The sequence below is a fragment of the Lampris incognitus genome, chromosome 8, assembly GCF_029633865.1.
Source record: "Lampris incognitus isolate fLamInc1 chromosome 8, fLamInc1.hap2, whole genome shotgun sequence".
Classification (NCBI taxonomy): Eukaryota; Metazoa; Chordata; class Actinopteri; order Lampriformes; family Lampridae; genus Lampris; species Lampris incognitus.
This window is the reverse complement of record NC_079218.1, coordinates 45,247,368-45,268,315: the sequence shown is the minus strand read 5'-3', so window position 1 is coordinate 45,268,315 and position 20,948 is coordinate 45,247,368. Positions and strand designations below refer to the sequence as shown.

At 48.6% G+C, this 20,948-nt stretch overlaps 1 protein-coding gene across 6 annotated transcripts in view; it reads right to left on the bottom strand.

Moving 5' to 3' along the window:
• LOC130117332 (stAR-related lipid transfer protein 13-like) overlaps positions 1-20,948 on the bottom strand; it is a 72,821-nt gene that overhangs the window by 19,721 nt on the left and 32,152 nt on the right. For 2 of the 6 annotated variants that reach the window (XM_056285547.1, XM_056285545.1), the window contains exons 1-2: positions 3,082-3,540; positions 1,045-1,116 (exon numbers count right to left, since the gene is read on the bottom strand). Coding sequence is in view for 5 of the 6 variants with exons in the window: in XM_056285545.1 (XP_056141520.1) it covers positions 1,045-1,116; positions 3,082-3,103 (94 nt within the window). In the remaining variant the exon portion in view is untranslated. Of the gene's footprint in view, positions 1-1,044; positions 1,117-2,573; positions 3,541-9,673; positions 10,412-14,842; positions 15,254-20,948 lie in introns of those variants that run through there. The other 4 variants (XM_056285542.1, XM_056285541.1, XM_056285544.1 and 1 more) reach the window with 4 other exon arrangements.

Sequence of the window (20,948 nt, the reverse complement as noted above, 5' to 3'; positions counted from 1 at the left end):
TTGTCAACTAGTCGAGGACAAGCGCACACGTGTGTGCGCGCACATCCGTACAGACTCCCAAACGTGGTTTTACCCCCAAAATAGCTGAAATTCCAGTCATAGTCAAACATAAGTATGACTCAAGTCCTTTTATTTCTGTGACTTTCTGTGCGCTGTGGTGGACGTTATGTAGGCAGGGAGCGCGGCGAGAGAGAGGGAGCGAACGCCGCAGACCAGCCCGGCATGCCTAACCCAACATTACTGCAGGAACTCGCACAGCCGCTCTCACAGAGGTGCAGCGAGCGAGGGAGCGCTACGTGCCGCTAAAGACGGAATAGTGGAAACAGCTATTTCTTAGATTACGGGGGCCATTTCCTGTTTGTGCTTTAGCTGTATGAGAGCAGATGATGATCGTATGAATTCCTCTAGGTTTTCCACAGAGATGGGAGGGAGAGAAGGAAGAGGGGGGGGGGGAGAGAAAGAATTGAAAGAAAAAGAAACTAGGAAAGAAAAGGAGAAAACAAGCACAGAGAGGAAAAGCAAGAGAGCCCACATTGTGACTTTTTGCCTAGACATAACATGAGCATGATGGGAGGATGAGTAGAGGACAGGACAGGGAGAACAAACAAGGTGAGAGAGAGGAATCAAATGGCAGAGAGAGAGAAAAAAAGAGAGAGAGAGAGAGAGGGAGAGAGCCAGAGAGAGAGAGAGATGGAAGCGGCGCTGTGGGAGTCCCAGCAGTGATAACAAGGCCTTTCCCATGACCCAACCTCCTGGACAGGAACTGGAGCCTGGAAATAGACCACAGCGGCCCACAAGACATAGACATAGAGAGATAGAGTGATGGATGAGAGAGATAAAGATGGATCTGTCAAAAGGAGAGAAATGCAAGGATGACACAGAGGGAGAGAGAGAGAGAGGGAGGGAGGTATGGACAGAGGAGGGACTGGAAGAGTCTGTCTCTGTGACACCGAAGCTGTGTAAATGCTGGATTTGAGGGTGTGGCTGCTTTGGACTTGTGTGCGCGTGGCTTTGTATGTGTGTGTGTGTGTGTGTGTGTTTTACCTTCATACAGCTGGGCATACTGTGGAAACCCCGCCGCTCTCAGCCAGTCACAAGCCTCCTTAGCTTCGATCTCTACAAAACAAAACAAACAAGAGAGGGGTTGGGTATACACGCCAACATACTGGACAGGATGAGAGTCGTGACATCTTCTGCTCCAGGTCGGCCTTTGTAATCTCTACTCGCACAACATGATGGTCAAGCGTATGCTGAGGGCCATTAAACTAATTGGGTCTCTATGCAATATATCGTTTAGAAACCCCACAAGGTTCAAAGGCGGTGCATTGTGGGATATCACATCCTCGGCTTTCCGCAGGAGAGAGTCCCAGACGAGTTGAAAGTTCCCTCGAGAACTCGGCTGGATGGAGCGGACGATACGCTTCCGCGAGCGATGTTACACTACATAACGCCATTATTCTATCTCTACGTCGCATGTTTATGAGGGACGGAAAGTATGACGGTTTGTTTTTCCGCAGATATCCCTATTCCAACATTTCGTGCGCGGAAAAAGGAATGCCTGAGCCGAGTTCATCTTTCCTCGTGGGAATTCCTCTGGAAAGATGATGCTGGAAGAGTTGGAGCGAGGCCACGGACGGACACTCGATATCTTGGGAGGACAGCGGGCCGCCCTAAAGCCGCGAGCGTCTATAGACGCTCGGAAAATCTCGGAGGAAACCGTTAAAAACTTTGACGCTTCTATGTTTCCAGAGTTCAGCCGTTCACGCGTAGACTTCACGGGCCTCAAACGAGTCGCCACACCCCATTAGGAGCTAGAAGCCAACACCAGCGGCACATTTTACAGGCATTTACTTTACAGCGTTTTTCCGTTAGCATATATATATATTCCCCGCACAGCTACGCTGGCAGCTCTCCGCTGTGTAGCCACGTGTGTCTGCCTTTACACACCCACATATGTTTATGAGCATGTGCTGATTTTGTTTTTTCCCCTTTCTTAATGAGCAAACACTGATTGAAACATTCTGCTGAACTTTTGAGCTGACGGCGGCGTTTCAGCGGCGCCCGAGGCCGGCATCAAGTTTGCCGACGACGACTCGTCAAGTTCGTTTGCAGATCCAAAAAGACCCGAAACTTTCTGCCTCGCCAACTGAGCATCCTTATCTCGTGCCTCTCTGACGTCCCATTCACTCACAGCAACTCCTTTAGTCTCCTCCGTCCATTTAGAGGGGCTGGAAGCACATGGGAGAGAGGCAGAGGGAGGAGGAGGAGGAGAAGGTCCAGTAGCACAATAAAAAAAGCCTTTATCTTCACCATCACAGCGACGAGAAGCGCCAGAGGAAATGACTCCTCCACCGCAATGTGCCAATTACATCCCTCTCCCAGCACAGCGCCCCTCTCTGAATCACACATGAGGCGACACCCAGGAAATAAATCAAAGACACCGCTGTCACGCCCGGAGAAACGGACTCTGAGAGAGACGGGAGTCGCTGAGACGGGAAACGGCGGTCCCACCGTCAGTGCGTCTCCTCTAAAGAGCCAGGGAACTGAGGAAATGCAGAAGAAATGCAACTCACTTGAGCTCCTCATCGTGGCCTCGCTCATGGCGTGCGCCGAGCCGGCTGGTACGCCTGGTTTTGTCGTCGCTCGGGGTATCAGAAGTGCTCCTCATCCCATGGCAAATAAATCCCTTTCACAACTATCCGGCGGTCAAGCCAGCAAACCGTTTCTGTGTGCATCCCTCTTCTCCTGCTCTCTGGCCCGAGTGTTTACAACTCTGCCTCCCTCTCGCTGCCAGCTCCGAGCAGGGTTTCCCTTCCCTTTAATTTTCTCCTCAACCTCCTTCTGCTCGCTTTCTTTTTTTGTGTTTCACTTGCAATATCTCGCAACTCTCTCTCTCTTTCTAGTCACTACTCTCCTTCCACTGTTACACTTATTTTAACACTTCTTCCGCTACCTCTATCTCTTAGTCTCTTCTGATCTTTCCTGTTCTGCTTATTCAACTTCCCCTTCACTCCAGCTTCACTCTCCCCTTCCGAACGGAGGAACGGGTAAAAACGTGTTAAATCCCCTCTCTCTGCGTACCTTCTCGCGCCATCTCTCGCATTTCCAGTACAGTCCCGAGATCCACGGGCTTCACACGCTCCCCTCCCTCATCTCGTCCTCCTTCCCTTCTCTCTCACGCTCGCCATACATCGATACTGAAAACTTGTTCACATGCCTTTCCCTGCCCAGCCCACGCTCATCTTCCCGTCCTCTACACCGCACCGCTACCGGACCCCTGTCGGCGCCTTCATCGTCGCCATTATCCCCGTCATCTCTTCCCCTCGTTAGCGGAGGCGCCGCTGGCTAATTCAGAAACGGCTTTGGCGTCCGCAAATCCTCCCGTGCCAGAGGCCGACGGAGGCCGGTCGTCATGGCACACCGGTGGCGGCTGAACGGTTAAATTGAACAAGTCGGCTAAGCGGACTAGAGGGCGAGCGAGGAGACGCCGACCTCGGCCTCACAACTCAAGACTGGCTGTGCAACGCTGAGGAGTGGAATGACGAGTGAGAGAGCTCTGTGTGTGTGTGTGTGTGTGTGTGTGTGTGTGTGTGTGTGTGTGTGTGTGTGTGTGCGTTCGGCACAGTCCAGATGTTACCCCCAGTGAGTCAGAGAATGGAAGAGGCTGACACCGGCAGACGTGTGGGGTGAGGAGGCCGGCTGAGATGGACAGAGCCTGTGGGAACACCACAGGGGGGCGTAGGGCCGGTGGGGGGGAGGGGGGGAGAGACATGCCACAGCTACCATAACTTACACAACAACGACTGTACGACGTAGAAGTCCGCTACCTGACCTGAGCCCAGCGGTATTAGCAGATTAGGCCCAGGGCTTGTTTTTCTTTTCTGACGACGTGCTCGGGCAGAGATCGAGCCGTACCGGATCACGGCGCGGGGTTTAGCGTTGCTCATTGCGGACCTCGTTTGCCTGAACGCCGGCCGTTGAGCTCGGGACCAAATCAGCCACAGCTGTTGAGCGCGGTTTGGTTTGGGCAGTGTCTAAGTGTTGCGGGTAGAAGATTACCATTTAAAGCCTACGAGGACCCCAGGTGCAAAGCATCAGGCCAACGGCTCCTCCTATGAAACAGAGCAGGCCAAAGCACTTATCTCTGTCTTGGTCTTGAGGAGGAGGAGGAGGAGGGGGAGGAGATGTAGGTGAAGGAGACAAAATGGGTTGCTGAAGGAGTTTTAAGTGACCACTGAGACATTTATTTTTCTCTTTAGATTCCCCCCCCTCCCTTTTCTCCCAGCTGTACTTGGCCAACTACCCCACTCCTCCGAGCCGTCCCGGTCGCTGCTCCACCCCCATCTGCCGATCCGGGGAGGGCTGCAGACTACCACACGCCTCCTCCGATACATGTGGAGTCACCAGCCACTTCTTCTCACCCGACAGTGAGGAGTTTCACCAGGGGGACGTAGCGCGTGGGAGGATCACGCTATCCCCCCCCCCCCCGCAATTCCCCCTCCCCCCTGAACAGGCGCCCCTGACCGACCAGAGGAGGCGCTAGTGCAGCGACCAGGACACACACCCGCATCCGGTTTCCCACCCGCAGACACGGCCAATCGTAGGGACGCCCGACCAAGCCGGAGGTAACACGGGGATTCGAACCGGCGATCGCCGCGTTGGTAGGCAACGGGACAGACCGCCGCGCCACCCGGACACCCCTGTGATCACTGAGAGGGTTGCTGTCAGAAACCACTTTTTTTCCTACATGGGCAGGTTGGCTCGCCATGTTAATTCACCATAGAAACGGACACCTTAGCATGACCGGAAATGCTACAGTCAGGAATTCGCCATAACACCCAGCATCCCAGTTGCCCCCGGCAACACATCTGAATTTACAGACCACAGCAAACGGAGATACTTAAGATGAATACACAAAGGTTTACTTTGATTAGTGTGCGTGTGTGTGTGTGTGCATGTGTGTGTTCATGCATGTGTGTGTGCGTGCGTGCATGTGTGTGTCCATGCATGTGTGTGTGTGTTCATGCATGTGTGTGTCCATGCATGTGTGTGTGCGTGCGTGCATGTGTGTGTCCATGCATGTGTGTGTGCGTGCGTGCATGTGTGTGTCCATGCATGTGTGGGTGGTTTTTGCTTGATCAAAGACGCCGAGTGTCAGAGCTCCTGTCGGCACGGGAACAACGCCTCCATTCATCTGCGCCGAATTTAATCAAGAGATTAATTGGTACACAAACATGTCATTACCAGGCGAGAGAACACACAAACACCCGCGGTCCAGAAGGGCTAATCAAGGACGCCCACCACGCCATTCCTTCAGTCTACCCAACGTCCCCGCATTCCTGCCGGGTAGGATATGCGACAACAGGCCGCAGGCCACCGAGGCAACAGCGGGGAAAGTAGACACACCAGATGGTGTGTGTGTGTGTGCGTGTGTGTGTGTCCTGTGTCGTAGGTGCCGGAGAGAAAGACATTGTAAGGTAATTCGTTACATAACGACGATGCCAGCCACGTTACGTAAGAAAAGTGCCCCGAACGTCCGACAAGTCTTTTCTGCACAACTTCTGCCGCCGCTCGTCGCTTCTCTCCCTCCTCACGTCCTGCCTTTCATCCAGCGTTCACCTCATAAGCTGGAGGGGAGCAATAACCTTGACTCTTTTCTTCTTTTTTTTAATTTGCTGTCAGCCTCTCCTCAGTGTTTTGTCTGCCTCACACCGGGTCCCCAGGCCCCCAAAGAGCCTTTGCATGACATCATTTCCTCTTCTGTGTTTCCCAGGAATGCGGAGCAGAGTGTGAGCTAAGAACAGTAACAGGAACAGCGCTTCCTGGATTTAACATGTCAGCTGGGATAATTAGCCGCCTTGGTAAGACTAACCGGCGAACGCCAGAATCAAACGTGAGACCGAAGAGGGCTATGAAGAATTAAAAAAGAAGAAGAAAGAAATAACAGTTTGCAAGCAGCGCTGTGAATTTTGACGTTAATATCTAACGCCATTAGTAGATGTCATGGCTTAATAGTACGGTCAGATTATTGATTGCTGAATTTGTTTAACACACATGTAACAGTCGGTGTACAGCGAGTGGATGCTCGGCATACGTAGTCCTTTACATATGGGAGAATAGTAGACACACACACACACACACACACACAAATATACACCTGAATGTACAGTGTACTTGCACACAGACACATACACACATACTCACAGTGTATAATGTATATGTACGCAGACACAGTAAGAGATGAGAGAGAGAGAGAGAGAGCGAGAGAGAGAGAATCTGGAAAGCAGCCACATTCCCACATAAGCTTAAGCATTTATTCCTCTGTGTTTTAAGGTCACGAAGAAAAACGAGTAAAGAAGATGGCGAGGGGGTTGATGGGAGGAGGGAGAGTAGGGATGTTAAGAGGAATATGTTTATCTTCCAAGAAGAGTCGCCTGTCTTGTTATGTATATGTCTGCAGTGATGTCAGGCCCTCGGGGATCTACTGCAAAATTGAACTTATATTGGGATGAAGTTGAAGTAAGGGGTTTTTAGTTTTCTGTGCAACGCTGGAGACTACCGCAAACAGATGCGGGCAATCGTAAACACTCCAGCCTATCAGAAATTGCACAGTTGTTATTAAAGCTGGGGTAGTCCTTTTTTCTTTTTGCTTTGCGTCACTGAGCAAAAAAGCCACAATAACCTTTCAGCATATTGTAATTCGAGTGGTCTGAGAGAAAACTAGACTTCTGCACCTCCTCTTGGCTCAGTGTTCAGGCTTTAGAAAATCTAACCCCGCGACAGACGATTTTAGCCAATCACGGCTCAGTTCAGACAGCGGGCGTTCCTATTGGCTGTTCTACAATCGACGCGCTTATAACGCGATCAATTCACGTCCGCCCTGCCCCGCCGGTCGCTTGTGGTTGTAACCCCTGACCCTAAAAATCACCAGAACCCTAAAAATCACCAAGACCAACTCGAAAAGGCTGCTTATTGGTCATGTATATTATCAAATACGATACAAGTTTCATGAGTCTCGCTTTGACATTTCGTCGTTGTGCGCGAGGCTTCTTCTTCGTTTTTTCTTCTTCGTGGCGTTTACTGGCGGTTGGCAAACAACGGAATGGTGCATTACCGCCACCAGCTGCTATGGAGTGTAGATCAGAATGTCTATTATTTACGCTATTCGCCCCCCCCCCCAAAAAAAATCTCAAATCGTAATTAAATTAGTTACTCTAAGAAACTGAAACAAGATTTTATAACACTCAGTTGAGTTCTTCTGTAGAATATCTTACTAAATCAAATGGTATTTTGTACGAGTACACGAGGCTGAAGAGCGACGCGGACGTAATTTGGTGGGAGGGGCTTAGCGGAGTGACACGAGGCAGCAGCGAGAGAGGCGGAAGGATTTGCATTTGAATATTCAGTGTTAACCAACTGCAGCTTTGATGGGATCAGTTTTACTGCTTTTATGACACTGACAAGTGTAACTTGTCCCGTAGCTTCGTAAGTGAAAACAAGGTGATGCAATGCGCTGATGAGTAAAAACTGAAAAAAAAAATGTAAGGCGGTCCCTGGCAGAGTCCAGTCTGATATACTTAACTACGGCATTATCTCTCCAGCAGAGGGCGGCAGAAAGTCACAACAACATGTGCGTGTTTTCTTTAACGATTACATTCCTTAGGCAATGGTGGGTAAAAGAGTTGTCAGGGCGCCTATGTGTACTTCGGCCACATATTGGTTTTAAGCAGTCACAGATTTCTGGGTAGGGACAAAAAAATCCAAGGCTTTGCTGGGGCTGGGTCGCTGGTCTCCGGTTAAGGAGAACTCCTGGGATAAAAATCCCAAGTCTGATCTCGACAACCATCCGCTAACAGCTTTATGCCCTTTCAAAATGTCCTTAAGTGAAACACCAAATCCCTGGAATTACACGGTTCCCAAGGAATTCAAGATAAAAAGCAACACGGGGGGGGGGAAATGGTAGTAAAAGCATTGGGGTGTAACGTTTGGGGTACTGAAAGATATTCTGATTTAAATGGAAACTGCAGGTGAGCAGAAGTTGGTTTGCTGGGTCTATGAGTTTTCCATCTCCACTGAAACCTACCAGTAGTAGAGATCTGCAACGCATCTGCTGAAGTCTGTGTGTGTATGAGCGAGAGAGAGAGATTGTGTGTGTGTGTGTGTGTGTGTGTGTGTGTGTGTGTGTGTGTGTGTGTGTGTGTGTGTGTGTGTGTGTGTGTGTGTGTACATGTTTAGCTGTCCTTGTGCAGACCAAATGTCCACACAAGGATAGCAAAACCTGACAGGATGTACCTTGTGTGGATCTTTCAGAGGTCCGCACAAGGAAAAGGGTCTATTTTAGGGTTAGGAGTTGGTTTTAGGGTTACGGTTAGAATTAGGGTTAGGTTAAGGTTAGGGTAAGGGTTAGGGTTAGGGTAAGGGTTAGGGTTAGGCATGTAGTTTGCGTGGGTAAGGTTAGGGTTAAGGGCTAGGAAATGAATGTAGTCAATGAGGGGTCCGCACAAGGATAGTGAAACACGACTGCGTGTGTGTGTGTGTGTGTGTTAGCGTGACACTGAGTGAAATCTAAATGAATAATTGCTTTACCCGAAACAGCACAGGCACACACTTGCTTCTCCATCTACATTCCAGTCCTGCACCCCCACCCCCCACCCCTCTCTCACTTTCCCTCTCCACCCGGCTTGTCTACACCTGATACAAGGTTTTGCACAAGGGGAAACAAATTCCCAGGGAGAGAAAAGAGGCAAAAGACAAACACAGGATCTGACAGTAGGCAGTCATCCATAACACCATCAAAAAACAAAACAAACAACAACAACAACAAAAAGACCACAATTCCTCTCCATCTCCTTCAACGTAACCTTGAAAACCTTCCCGTACACGGCAATGGAAGCCGCCATCGGGCGGTGAAGAATAAGAACTCGACACACACATGTGGCGGTGTCCCGTGCGGGCGCCGCTGTCACGTTTCCATGACAACCAGGAAGTTCCACTGTCCCGCTCCCCTGTAAATATACGTCATGTGACAGGAACTTGAGGAAATGACCGTGATGGAATACAAAGTCGGAGAGTGGGAAGACAGGAGGGGGACAGAAACAAGTTTGACACTGGTTCACATAAAGAGTGTGACGTCGCTTCGGAAATGCTCTTTATCGGACCTTTGAAAGCCATTTCTTCAGCGAGAAAGAAGTCTGATTAAGAGAGAAGCGAAAAGTGGGAAGTTCGGCCACCTGTTCTGTGCAACAACAACAAAAAAACGCATACATAAAAAACCAAGCTAGAGGTAGAGTAGATGTGTTTTCCACTCTGTCTCTCTCTCACATGGTGTCCTTCTGAAAAAGGACTTCATTTATGGTCAATGTCTCCCTTCAGATGATCACAGCCAACTGATAGGAGAACATTCTTGACTCAAATGACTCACTGATGAAACTTCCAGCCATGGCTTCCTTCTCCTGATAGAATCATACGCTTTTGAGGATTAGACATCATTGTAAGTCAGTTTTAACCCATTGCTCACTAACAGCAGTGGCTAATTACAAACGTTACAGAAAGACACTGATCACTCCTTCCCTATCCATCTCCACTGGGAGCAATATCAAACGCAGACCTAGTCACAATTCTGAGAACGCCTGACATGACACCTCATAGAGCATCGCTCTGTCTCCAGCTCTACCTTGCTCCAGCCTCCTGACCAGCTGCTGCCGGGCGATGATGCGAGAGAGGCGCAGGGCAGAGCGCCACCGGGGGGTCTCGCCCAGCCTCAGGTAGTAGTCCTGCCCATCGGGACTCATGGCCTCCAGAAGGGTGCTCTCACTGGCGCCGTCGCTGTCGCTGTCGCAGCCGTTACTGTCACCTCCTGCGCTGTTGCGCACGCTGTCCGCACCCCCGCTGTCCACAACGCCGGCCATATCCGCGCCACCCTCAGCACCGGCGGCGTCGGAACTGCCGGGGCCTTGCTCGCCGTCAGCAGTGTTCGTGACTTTCACAGCCTCCGCACTATCCTTGGCATCCTTGTGGTCGGCAGTATCTGCTACGTCTGCATTCTCTCCAGCACCTACACGGTCCGCTGATGGTGCAACACTGCCCGTGACTTCTGTGGTGTCCACCCTGTCCGCGAGATTCACACGGTGCTCAGGCTCCATAATGTGTCACCTCTCTCACCCTCTCGCTCTCGCTTTCTCGTGCGCTCTCTCTCTCTCTCTCACACAAACTTCCTGCACTTTTCTCACTCTTCCCCTGATCATCTGTTGTCTGTTCACCCCCTCGACATTCCTGCCTTTAACATGCCCTCACTGGAAGTCAGAAACAGCTCTCCTCCCTCTCTCTCGCTCGCTGTCTTGCTCTCTTTCTTTCTCCCTCCTCTCAGCTCACCATAGTCACACAAGTACTATGCATGTTACTACACAAACAATCTTTGCAGCTACGCGAATCCACCGATAGGCGACTTCTCCTCACACACACCCACACCCACACCCACATCATGTTGAGTCATTTGTCTAAAATGGAAGGGGGGGGGGCAGACTGCTTCCACCTCGTCCTTCCTGTGGTCCCGTGACCAGCAGTGGAGCCAATGGGCGATATCTGCCCTGCTTCCTGAACCTGTGCCAGTTACACACTTTACTAGAGCAAGCTTCAGGCATGCATTTGTGTGTGTGTGTGTGTGTGCGTGCACACGCACATGCGTGTGTGTCCATGCATCTGTTTCTGTGTATGAGGCACATGTGTGGGAAGGGGGATGCAATGAGAAAGAAGATAGGCCAAGAAAAACCACCATCCCTAAAAGCTGTATCTCAGCGCGCCAAAGGAAAAGCCATAGAGGGTATGTAGGCGTATGACAGTGCGCTGAAGAATGTATGTAGGAGCGCGCCACTGAGACGAACACTTCGTGAGACTGAAATCCAACGAGGCGATGTACCCCAAATCCACAACATGATGTCAAGTAAACACCACATGGTATTTATTAGTGCTCATTTCGGCACAAATACGCTCTACTCAGAATTATAACAGGATGGCCAAGTTCATGAGGTCGTCCCACAACCTGAGGGCTCAACTTAGAACCCCCGCAGGCCGGTCATACCTGACAAAGAAACCATTAGCTAGACACTTAACCCCCTACCCAGCCCCAGAGACACAACCAGCCCCAACCAGCATGCAAAAAGACAACACCCCCACACGGCTATAGTAAGGTATATCAAAATGACTTTTTTAGCCCCCAGTTAGGAATACCCTCTGCAAAATCCGTCACAGAGTCCCAGCAGTAAGTAGTCTTGAGATCCTACTTAATCTTATGGATGGAGCCATGTGACGCATACAGTAACTGAGTTAACGCGTAAATGTATGGAATGCAATGGGTGGAAGGAGGAGGGGGATCATTCATACTTTGGCCTAGTTTAATAGACTAGCCAAGTACCCAGGACCAGCAGGCGGGGAGGCAGGGTTGGGGGGGGGATCACCATAACTCATTTTGGGAAGCGAGCGAGGGGGGGCATTGTACAAAAAAAGTAGGCCATAGTAAAGTCAATCCTAGGTCAGCAGTCGCTCACAAGAACAGACACACACACACACACACACACACACACACACACACACATGCACACGTGCTCACGGGAGAAGGGGTATTACATGTAGCAAAGCCTTTAAGTCTGCAGGACTTTGGCTGGCAGAGAGGGTGAGAGGGAATCATCAATGAAACATATGAAGCTCCCTGAAACGTTGCTTGTTAACGCCGATGTAAATTGTCAGCATATTGCGTCAGGTTAAATTCAGCCAGAATAATTCAGTTTGGTTCTGAAATATCAAACCTCTCACCCATAGTGACAGAGTGATTTGATTACACTGCCCTCTGGAGGCAATCTGGGAGGAAATAATCACAGCCGGACCAGATGCTATCTAAACGCGATCTGAAACTGCAGCTCAAAGTGTGTCCCCCTGTCTTTTCCCGTCCAGCTACCTTAACGTCTGTGTGAACGCCCGACTGACATGGCCGCTGTCTGTCTCAGCAGAAACAGCAACCTTCCAAGCACCCTAGTGTACAATGAGCAAACTCAGGGGTTATCAGTGACTGGTGCAGGCCACTGCAGGGCAACCTGATATCAAGCTAAATAGATGTGTGTAAATGTGTTGGCACAAGGCATGGGCACTGGGAGGGGTAGGTAAAATAACCATGCAGCACTACTTTAAGATACAGCTGCCCCAGACAGTGACTCTGACAGTGTAGACGGTTAAATTCTTGTTGTGAACAATTTTAGCATTGTCATTACTTATACCGAGGGCACCATTCTAATTCTTTCATCCACCGGCTTTAGTGGCTGTTAGATTCCAAAATTGACAACCACTGCCAATATTCTTTGGGTCAAAAATGAAAATAAAACATCTTAAGGATGATGAACAGTTCCCCGCCCTTTACAATACGTAATCGGAAAAGGTTTATTCAAGATATATGTTCAGTGATCCCCCCCCCCTTTCTCTGGACTTGGGCAGGGCAATACTAGCAGAGGTACCTGGCGTTGCCTGAGGAAAATTTTGTCACCAAAACAACCAACATGATATTAACGACAATTATCAAATGTCATAATTTTCAATCCATTCATCAAGCTTCTTTGCCAGGGTGTGCTCAAGCGCCTCAGGGTAAACCACGTTGCGTGCCTTCAGGCTAGCATTGACAATGTTAGGTGTAGTGCCCCCCTTGACCACTGGAAGGATTTGCCGGAAGTCTCCACAAAGCATCGTGGGAATATCTCTTTCGCAAATAAATCAAAAATTTTTTACTTGGTTTTTGAAATATTTTTCAAACTGTGCAATCCTTGGAAAGTGCTGATTCTAAAGACACCTTTCTTTTTGTTCTACAATGAGTATTTCTGGAGTTTTAAGCGAACATACATACAATCTTGCTTTATATATATAGAGATTATATCAATATCGTGATACAAGAGTCATCTGGGATTTTGGATATGGTAATATCATGATGTGACATATGTAAGTGTCTTCTCCTGGTTTTAAAGGCTGCATTACAGTAAAGACATGCAATTTTCTTAATTTATTAGACTATTCTAGCCATTATATTATCTGTCTCTACCCATTTGGACATCATATTCACATTACTAATGAGTGTTTATCAAAAATGTCATTGTGTAATTATTTTGTGAGAGCGCCAATAGTCACCTCTACAATATCAGATATCGACATCGAGGTATTCGGTGAAAAAAATATCGCGATATTCGATTTTGTCCATATCGCCCAGCCCTACTCTTGGACCCTTGATTGGTTAACAAAACACAAGCATGCTCAAATACCTCTCCATTATGCACAAATACACAAAACACACACACACACATACACACACAAAAGAGGAGCTAAAACCCCGCTAATCCTGCACACAAAGAGAGACCCGACCCCCCACCCCTAAAGCAAAATCCTTGGGATTACAACCAAATCCAGGTGCTATAATGTACTTTCACTTTGCACACACAGCAAGGATGGAATGGAAGCCGAACTCAATTGACTTGAGCAATAATGAACCTAACCACAACCACCAATCAATCATTCAATGTCAAGGTCCTGTGACACACCGGCCGTTGTAATAATCACTTTCAAATTATACACTGTCTACTAAAATATATACGTATATATATATATATTTTTTTTTTTACCACTGCCGTCGTGAAGTTGTCTATGTTCACTTGCCAATGGACGTAAACAGTGAGAGAACCCTGCAATGGGAATTCGGTAGCGAGGCCGAGCACCGCAGATGTGAGGCTCTCCTTCCCCCAAATCCAGACAGATGTGAGCTTTGAACCGAGGGGTTAAGATGAGGATGCGGGGATGGGGACGGGGGGGTTGGTTGGCGTGGCCCCCGGGGGCAGGGTGGAGAGGATGAGGGGGATGAAGAATAGCAGGGCGGCTTATCCGGGGGAGCAGGTGCTCCCCGGCGTGCCTGCCCTGGGATGTTCGGTTTTTGCTGCTCGGGCTCATTTCACCGCCATCATCTCAAGAGGCGTCAAGCAGCAGCGGTGAGTGAATCAGACTGCCTGCTCTGCCGGAGACCAGCAGCAGTAAAGCCGTCGTGCAAATGTCATCCGGCCTCCTCTGTCGGCACAGCGCTGGACTCGCATGCACCACGTCCCACTATGGCAGACATGAAACACGCTGGTTTACATGTCACCCCCTCGCTTTTTTACCCAGGCTTGTGGCTGTGGGGATTGTTAGTCGTTTAATTTCCTTAAGAGGCAGACAAGCTCAGTAATTACATTAAGCCGGGTAGGGCAGACAGCTGCAGCGACCCCCCCTCCTCCCCCCAGCACCCCCCCCATCTCTCTCTGCTTACGCACATGCACGAACTGGGTGGGGGAACATTCAAAACGCCGGGCGATTCCGACTCTGCGCATCCAGGACACTGTAAATATAGACTGGACCCACTGACTGCACCTCCACACTTGGCGCAATGGCGCTGGTCGCAACACAGCGGGGCAATAAGAAATCTCCGGGGCAAATCCCCAAACACCCCCCCCCCAAATCTTGGTCACTCAACAAACCAAACGAATAAGTGAAACTCGACAGACAAGAGCGACGGATCGGTGACGCGTAATAACACGTCCGTGGTCTCGCGTCTTTGCGGGTCAACGGGGCGAGCCGCCGAATTCGACGATGACCTTCCCCCCCTCCCTCCCCCCCCAAATATATCGGGCGCGTTGCGCAAGACGCGTCCGCGCGACGCGCGTCAGACACGCGGACGGGCTCTGCTCAACTTTTGGCTCGTTTAAGTTCATTCAATAAGACACCGGGTGGGGGGGGTATTATTTCATTATTTGTGTATTATTTGTTGTTGTTTTGTTGTCAAGTTGACCTGCCAGCCGTCGCTCCCGGACATTCCTCCACAGCAGATCCCAAGCCTTGGACGTCGAGTCCCGCAGCTGCTCGCTGATCGACCGCCGCAGCTGGAGCTTGGCCGACTTTCGCTTGGTGGTCATGGCGAACCGCGACGCATATTCCGCTGTAAATCCAGTTCACCGGAAGAAAATAGGGCCAACAAAAAAAACCTCCTTTCCGTTATTCCCTTAGACTCGGGCCGGGTCTGCCTGCCTGCCTGCGGTCTGTCTTGCCGCAATGGTCGTCACCGCTTCACCTGGCTGCCGCTGCGTCACCTCCCTGCACCAACGGCCCCGTCTCATGTGGACCCGCTCCCAAAAACCACGGTCGCGTCTTCATTGACGAGTCTCCCGCAGACAGTCCCGCACTGGGCCAGGGGGGGAAGAGATGCTGCTACACAACTTCTACATGAGACTGGCGGCCGCCTGACAAGGCGAGCCAGATGTTAGAGACGGTAGCCCCCCCCCACCATGTGCAAGTACAAATTCCCCCTCCCCTCTCTCTCTCTCTCTCTCTCTCTCTCTCTCTCTCTCTCTCTCTCTCTCTCTCTCTCTCTCTCTCTCTCTCTCTCTCTCTCCCTCCCTCTCTCTCTCTCTCTCTCTCCCTCTCTCTCTCTCTCTCTCTCCCTCTCTCTCTCCCCTCTCTCTCTCCCTCTCTCTCTCTCTCCCTCTCTCTCTCCCTCTCTCCCGCTCCCTCTCTCTCCCTCTCTCTCTCTCTCTCTCTCTCTCTCTCTCTCACACACACACCCACACACACACACAACCTGTCTCTCTATCACCCAAACTGACCCACCCGGACGGACACCAGAACAATTATCTCTTTCAATCCCCTCCATACACGGATGCGCGCGCACGCACGCAACTTCGTCCAGCTGACTTGCGGTCACACGCAAAGCTGTTGCTGCGTTTCACAGCACCTGCGCGCCGTAGTTCACGCGCGCGTTTTGGAGATCTAGGCGACGGCGCGGGGTGGGGGGCATAAAGACCACAAGCCAACAAAAGTCAGGCTACATTTCAGAGCCAAGATGACTTTATGTGTCCCTGGGGAGATTTAAATGTCTTGGACGTAATGGCTGCCGCACAAACGATTTTTGATGAAAAATTGATTTTAATTTACTCACACTTCTCACTCCTCCTCCTCCACTCTGAACCTCCTCTTCTCGTATTCTTCATCCTCTGTTTGATTTGATATTGACTTTACTCTCCATATTTCTAAATCCAGTCTCGCTTTCCCCCCCTGCCACTACGCCTCCAGCGTTTTCTTTGTTACTTATCTTTCGGTTTCCACTTCTTCCACTCCTTATTCCCTCACCCCTCCCTCACCTCCTTCCCTCATGTTCTCCTCTAAAAATGTCCCTTTACTCGGGGGCGTCCGGCTGGCGTGGCGGTCCATTCCGTTGCCTACCAACACGGGGGTCGCCGGTTCGAATCCCCGTGTTACCTCCGGCTTAGTGGGGCGTCCCTACAGACACAAGTGGCCGTGTCCGCGGGTGGGAAGCCGGATGTGGGTATGTGTCCTGGTCGCTGCACTAGCGCCTCCTCTGGTCAGTCGGGGCGCCTGTTCGGGGGGAGGGGGAAATAGCGTGATCCTCCCACGTGCTACGTCCCCCGGCGAAACTCCTCCTTGTCAGGTGAAAAGAAGCAGCTGGCGAGTACACATGTATCGGAGGAGGCATGTGGTAGTCCGCAGCCCTCCTCAGATCGGCAGAGGGAGTGGAGCAGCGACCGGGATAATTGGCTGGATACAACTGGGGAGGAAAAAGGGGGGGGGTCCAAAAAAAATTCCCTTTACTCTTTGTGAGTGACAGACTGACCTACTGACCGGTGGATTATAGCTGAGATGGGGGGGAAAGTGTACATAGACACACAAAAATGTGCTTTAGTGAACCCAAGGGGCTAAAGTGAAAGTGCATTAACCTCAAAAATACCAGATGAGCTTGAGGTGCCTATCTGTGTGAGTCACATCCAAGTGGAGCGACACGTCACGAGCTGTAGGATCTCATCCTGGACTCTGTGTTTCTCCCGTGTTATCCAAGGAATCCCAGACACAGCGATCAGGTGATCCAGGACTCCCATCAGCTGCCGTCTGCCTGCCACTGTCACTCCTGCCTTCGGATGTCCTGTTTGGGGTGTTGAGTTCCAGGTCAGCAAATGTGTGGAGACCAGATTGGTCACTTTGGCCCGTCTATTCAGGCAGCCCATTTTCCTGTCCATACAAGTCAGCAAACTCACATGCCTCTTTGGACACCTAATACCAATTCACCGGTACTGGCCGCCTAATCATCATGGAGCAGTGTCACAAGGTAATCATAAATCTGCGGGTTTTATTGCGGATGTCTGTAGAAACGCTTGAGTCCGAGTACAATGCATTTCTTCTCCAAAATATGACTTTTGCAGTTTGCGTGGATCGGTGCCCCGCTTGGGCGTACATGATGTTAATAAAGTCTGCTTATGCAGGCTGGGAATCATAACCCAGCAAGCCTTTGCCCTGCCCTCCCCAGTCATGTCATAGTCTGAGATGGGGTCTGGTGTCACCATAGCTGGTGAGAGTCCAAGTGATATATACCACTGACTCACACAGCTGAGACCTGGCTGAGATTGATGGCTGGCAGTCAGTGGCGATGAGTGGAAAGGGCTGGAGAGGGAAAAGAATGATGGACGCAGCAGAAGAACGGACCGAGTACGACAGAAAAAAGAAACTGCCGGGAGAAGCCAAGTAGAGACACAGACCAGAGCCCATCCACGAGACCACCGGCACATTGGAACGTCTGGTTTGGGATTAGAAGAGGCAGGGAGCAAATACACTACAGAGGAAAAGACCTCTCCTCCTCAAGTGCATATTTTGATTTAGCTTTTTTCACTAAAAGATCACCTGAGGATTTAGGAACATTTTATTTGCTGGTGTAGGGCATGCAAAAAAAACCCCAAAAAACTGGCCCTCTACACTTAAATGACAAATTGGGCATGCTAAAGGTCCTTCCCATCTTTCGTACCCTGTCACACTCGCATGAAATGGTGGAAAATAAGTGTGTGTGTGTGTGTGTGTGAGAGATGGTATCTGGGGCACTTTTTTGTTCTATTTTCTGTTTTTTACTCTTTTTGATGTAACATAACTACATTGCGCTCCCGATTCAGCATTCAGTATGAGGGCAACCCGCCACCCACCATCAAAACACTGCTGGTGAGGAGAAGCAACAGATTTACAATGACTACCAACTGATGCGTAATAGAGAGACAGTGAGAGAAACGCCACAGAAAGATGGCACCTCATACGACTCATCGACGACACTATTTCTCAGACAGAATCAGAACAGGTTAGGTAGTTGTTAAATTAAGGGTTAAGGTAAAGTAATGGTTACAGCAGTAGTTTTGGTTTCTGAGATTTTTACCATGTGTCCTACCTACTCAGTCAGACAAACTCGGATGGATGTCCTTTTTATGTCTGTGCGTATAGTTTGAAGGTATGTTGAATGGTGTGCTTGGCCTACCTTAGTTCAACTGCTAGATGTCCACAGCTCCCCTCAAAAGAAGACAAATGCACCTTCTCTGAAGCCGATCAGCAATATGCTTTACTTGTTAGCCTAGCCTTAACAGCTTTTCTTACCTAATGTTTTCATTGGTACATGCAAAATCCTAAAAAATTGATTTTGTTTTGAACTATTTTTATGTAACACGCATATCCATCTTTTTCCACCATAGAAGAAGATGGCTATGCAGTAAAAGATGCATATGCGTCTTAGAAAAATTGTTAGATTTATCATCCAATTTTTAGGATTTTGCATGTACATTGCATGAAAAATGGTTAACAGTAGACTAATGATATGAAATGAATGAAAAATTATTAATGATTGGCTTTAGAGAAGGTGTATTTCTCTTCTTTGAAAGGAGCTGCTAATGATCCATGCAGACATCTAGAAATTGAGCTAAGCTCAGCTAAGTGCACTGTTCTATGTACTCTCAAACTACACGCACAGACATAAAAAATTTATCCATGGGTTTGTCTGACTCACACTGGACACAGTGAAAATTCCAGAAACCAAACAATCCCTTTATGTTAGGGTTGAGGTTATGTAGTGGTTAGGAAACCTCATTTAGATCCCCTGTAACTACAGACCAATCTCCAAATTGTCTTTTTTATCTAAGGTTCTGGAGAGAGTAATGTCATTTCAATTGATTTCTTTTATGATCACGAATAGTGTTTTAACAGTTTCCAGTCTGGTTTTGGAGCACTTCATAGTACCGAGACAGCTCTAGTTAAGGTCACTAATGACCTACTGCTGACTGCAGACAGAGGTGACTGCTTGATTTTAGCTCTTTTAGACTTAAGTGATGCCTTTGACACAGTCGATCACAACATCCTCTTACATTGCTTAGAGACTTGGGTTGGCAATCAAGGGCTCAGTTCTTAGTTTATTACACTCTTACCTCACCAACAGAGCTTTTTCTGTAGTTCTAGGTAACTCTAGTTCCTCAATCGCTCACTTGAGTTGTGGTGTTGCTCAAGGCTCAGTTCTTGGCCCCCTTCTCCTTTCTATATGCTGCCCCTTGATCAGGTCATTCAAAATGTGTTTTTACCATTTTTATGGTGACGACACTCAGTTATACATGCTACTAAAACCCACAGATCCTAGTGCCCTAGCAAATCTCACAACTTGTCTCTCTGACACTAAATCCTGGATGTCTGAAAATTGTCTTAAATTTAATGATGATAAGTCTGAGGTCATTCTATTTGGTCCCCCAAATTCCATCAGCCCTTTTGTTACTAATCTTGGTAGTCTGTCAGGTAGTTAAAAGCAGGTTGCTAGCAATCTTGGGGTGATACTCGATGCTAACCTTGGTTTTGATAATCAAATCAAACATGTTGTTCAGTCATGCTTTCTCCAGCTCAAGGTAATATCCAAAATTAGGTAATTTTTATCAACTGATGATCTGCAAAAAAGTTGTACATGCTTTTATCTATTCTCGGCTAGACTACTGTAATGCACTTTACTCTGGTATCAGCAAGGGCTCCCTCTACCGTCTGCAGTTGGTACAAAACGCCACTGCTTGGCTCATTACCAAGACAAAGAGGCATGACCATATCACTCCTGTGCTTGCCTACCTACAATGGCTCCCTGTTATATTTCGAATTGATTTAAAAATTGTACTGCTCACTTTTAAGGCCTTAAACGGTCTTGCGCCTACATACATTTTGATTTATTGACCTGGTATATGCCCTCTCGACCATTAAGATCCGCAGATGGAGCCCTACTGGTTATTCCTAGGTCTCAGTTTGTCACAAAGGGTGATCAGACTTTTGCTGTTCGAGCCCCCACACTATAGAACTCTCTTACTGAACTAAGACGAAGTCTCTAGCTTCTTTTAAATCTCGTCTTAAAACTTTTCTTTTTGTGAAAGCTTTTACAAATGTTTGATATTTGTTTTTATTTATTCATACTGTTTTTATTTTTACTCTTACTTATTTTGTCTTATTCTTATTTTTGCCTTGTCTGTTTTTATTTCTTTGTAAAGCACTTTGTAACATTGTTTTAGAAAAGTGCTATATAAATAAAGTTATTATAATTTGGGTTAAGGTGAAGTAGTGGTTAAGTTTAAATCACAGAAAGTTGAATCAGTTCATCTGAACACAACGTTTATTGAGAGAAACGTTTCATCCCTCATCTAAGTGACCTCTTAAGTCTCACTGACTGCAGGTATCCCCACCCTTATACACAGTACAGTGGCATAACGACTGCAACCATTCCCCAATCCTCTGTGAATAGTACACATGGCCATTGTAACTCTAATTAATGGTCAGGGTAATTTGCATATGAAACGGGTCATTGTTTTCAGTCGATATGCCATTGTATTGTTTATTAGGGTGGGGATACCTGCAGTCAGTTGAGACTGAAGAGGTCACTTAACGCGTCTCTCAATAAACATCTTGTGCAGATGAACTGATTCAACTTTCTGTGATTTCCCTACCTGGGTTATTGAGCACGGACAAAGGTTAAGTTTAAGGGTAGGTTTGGGTAGTGGTTAGTGAGGTTGACATTTAACGATTTGGCTATCTTTGTCTAATATCAAGTTTTCTGAGAGAATGTC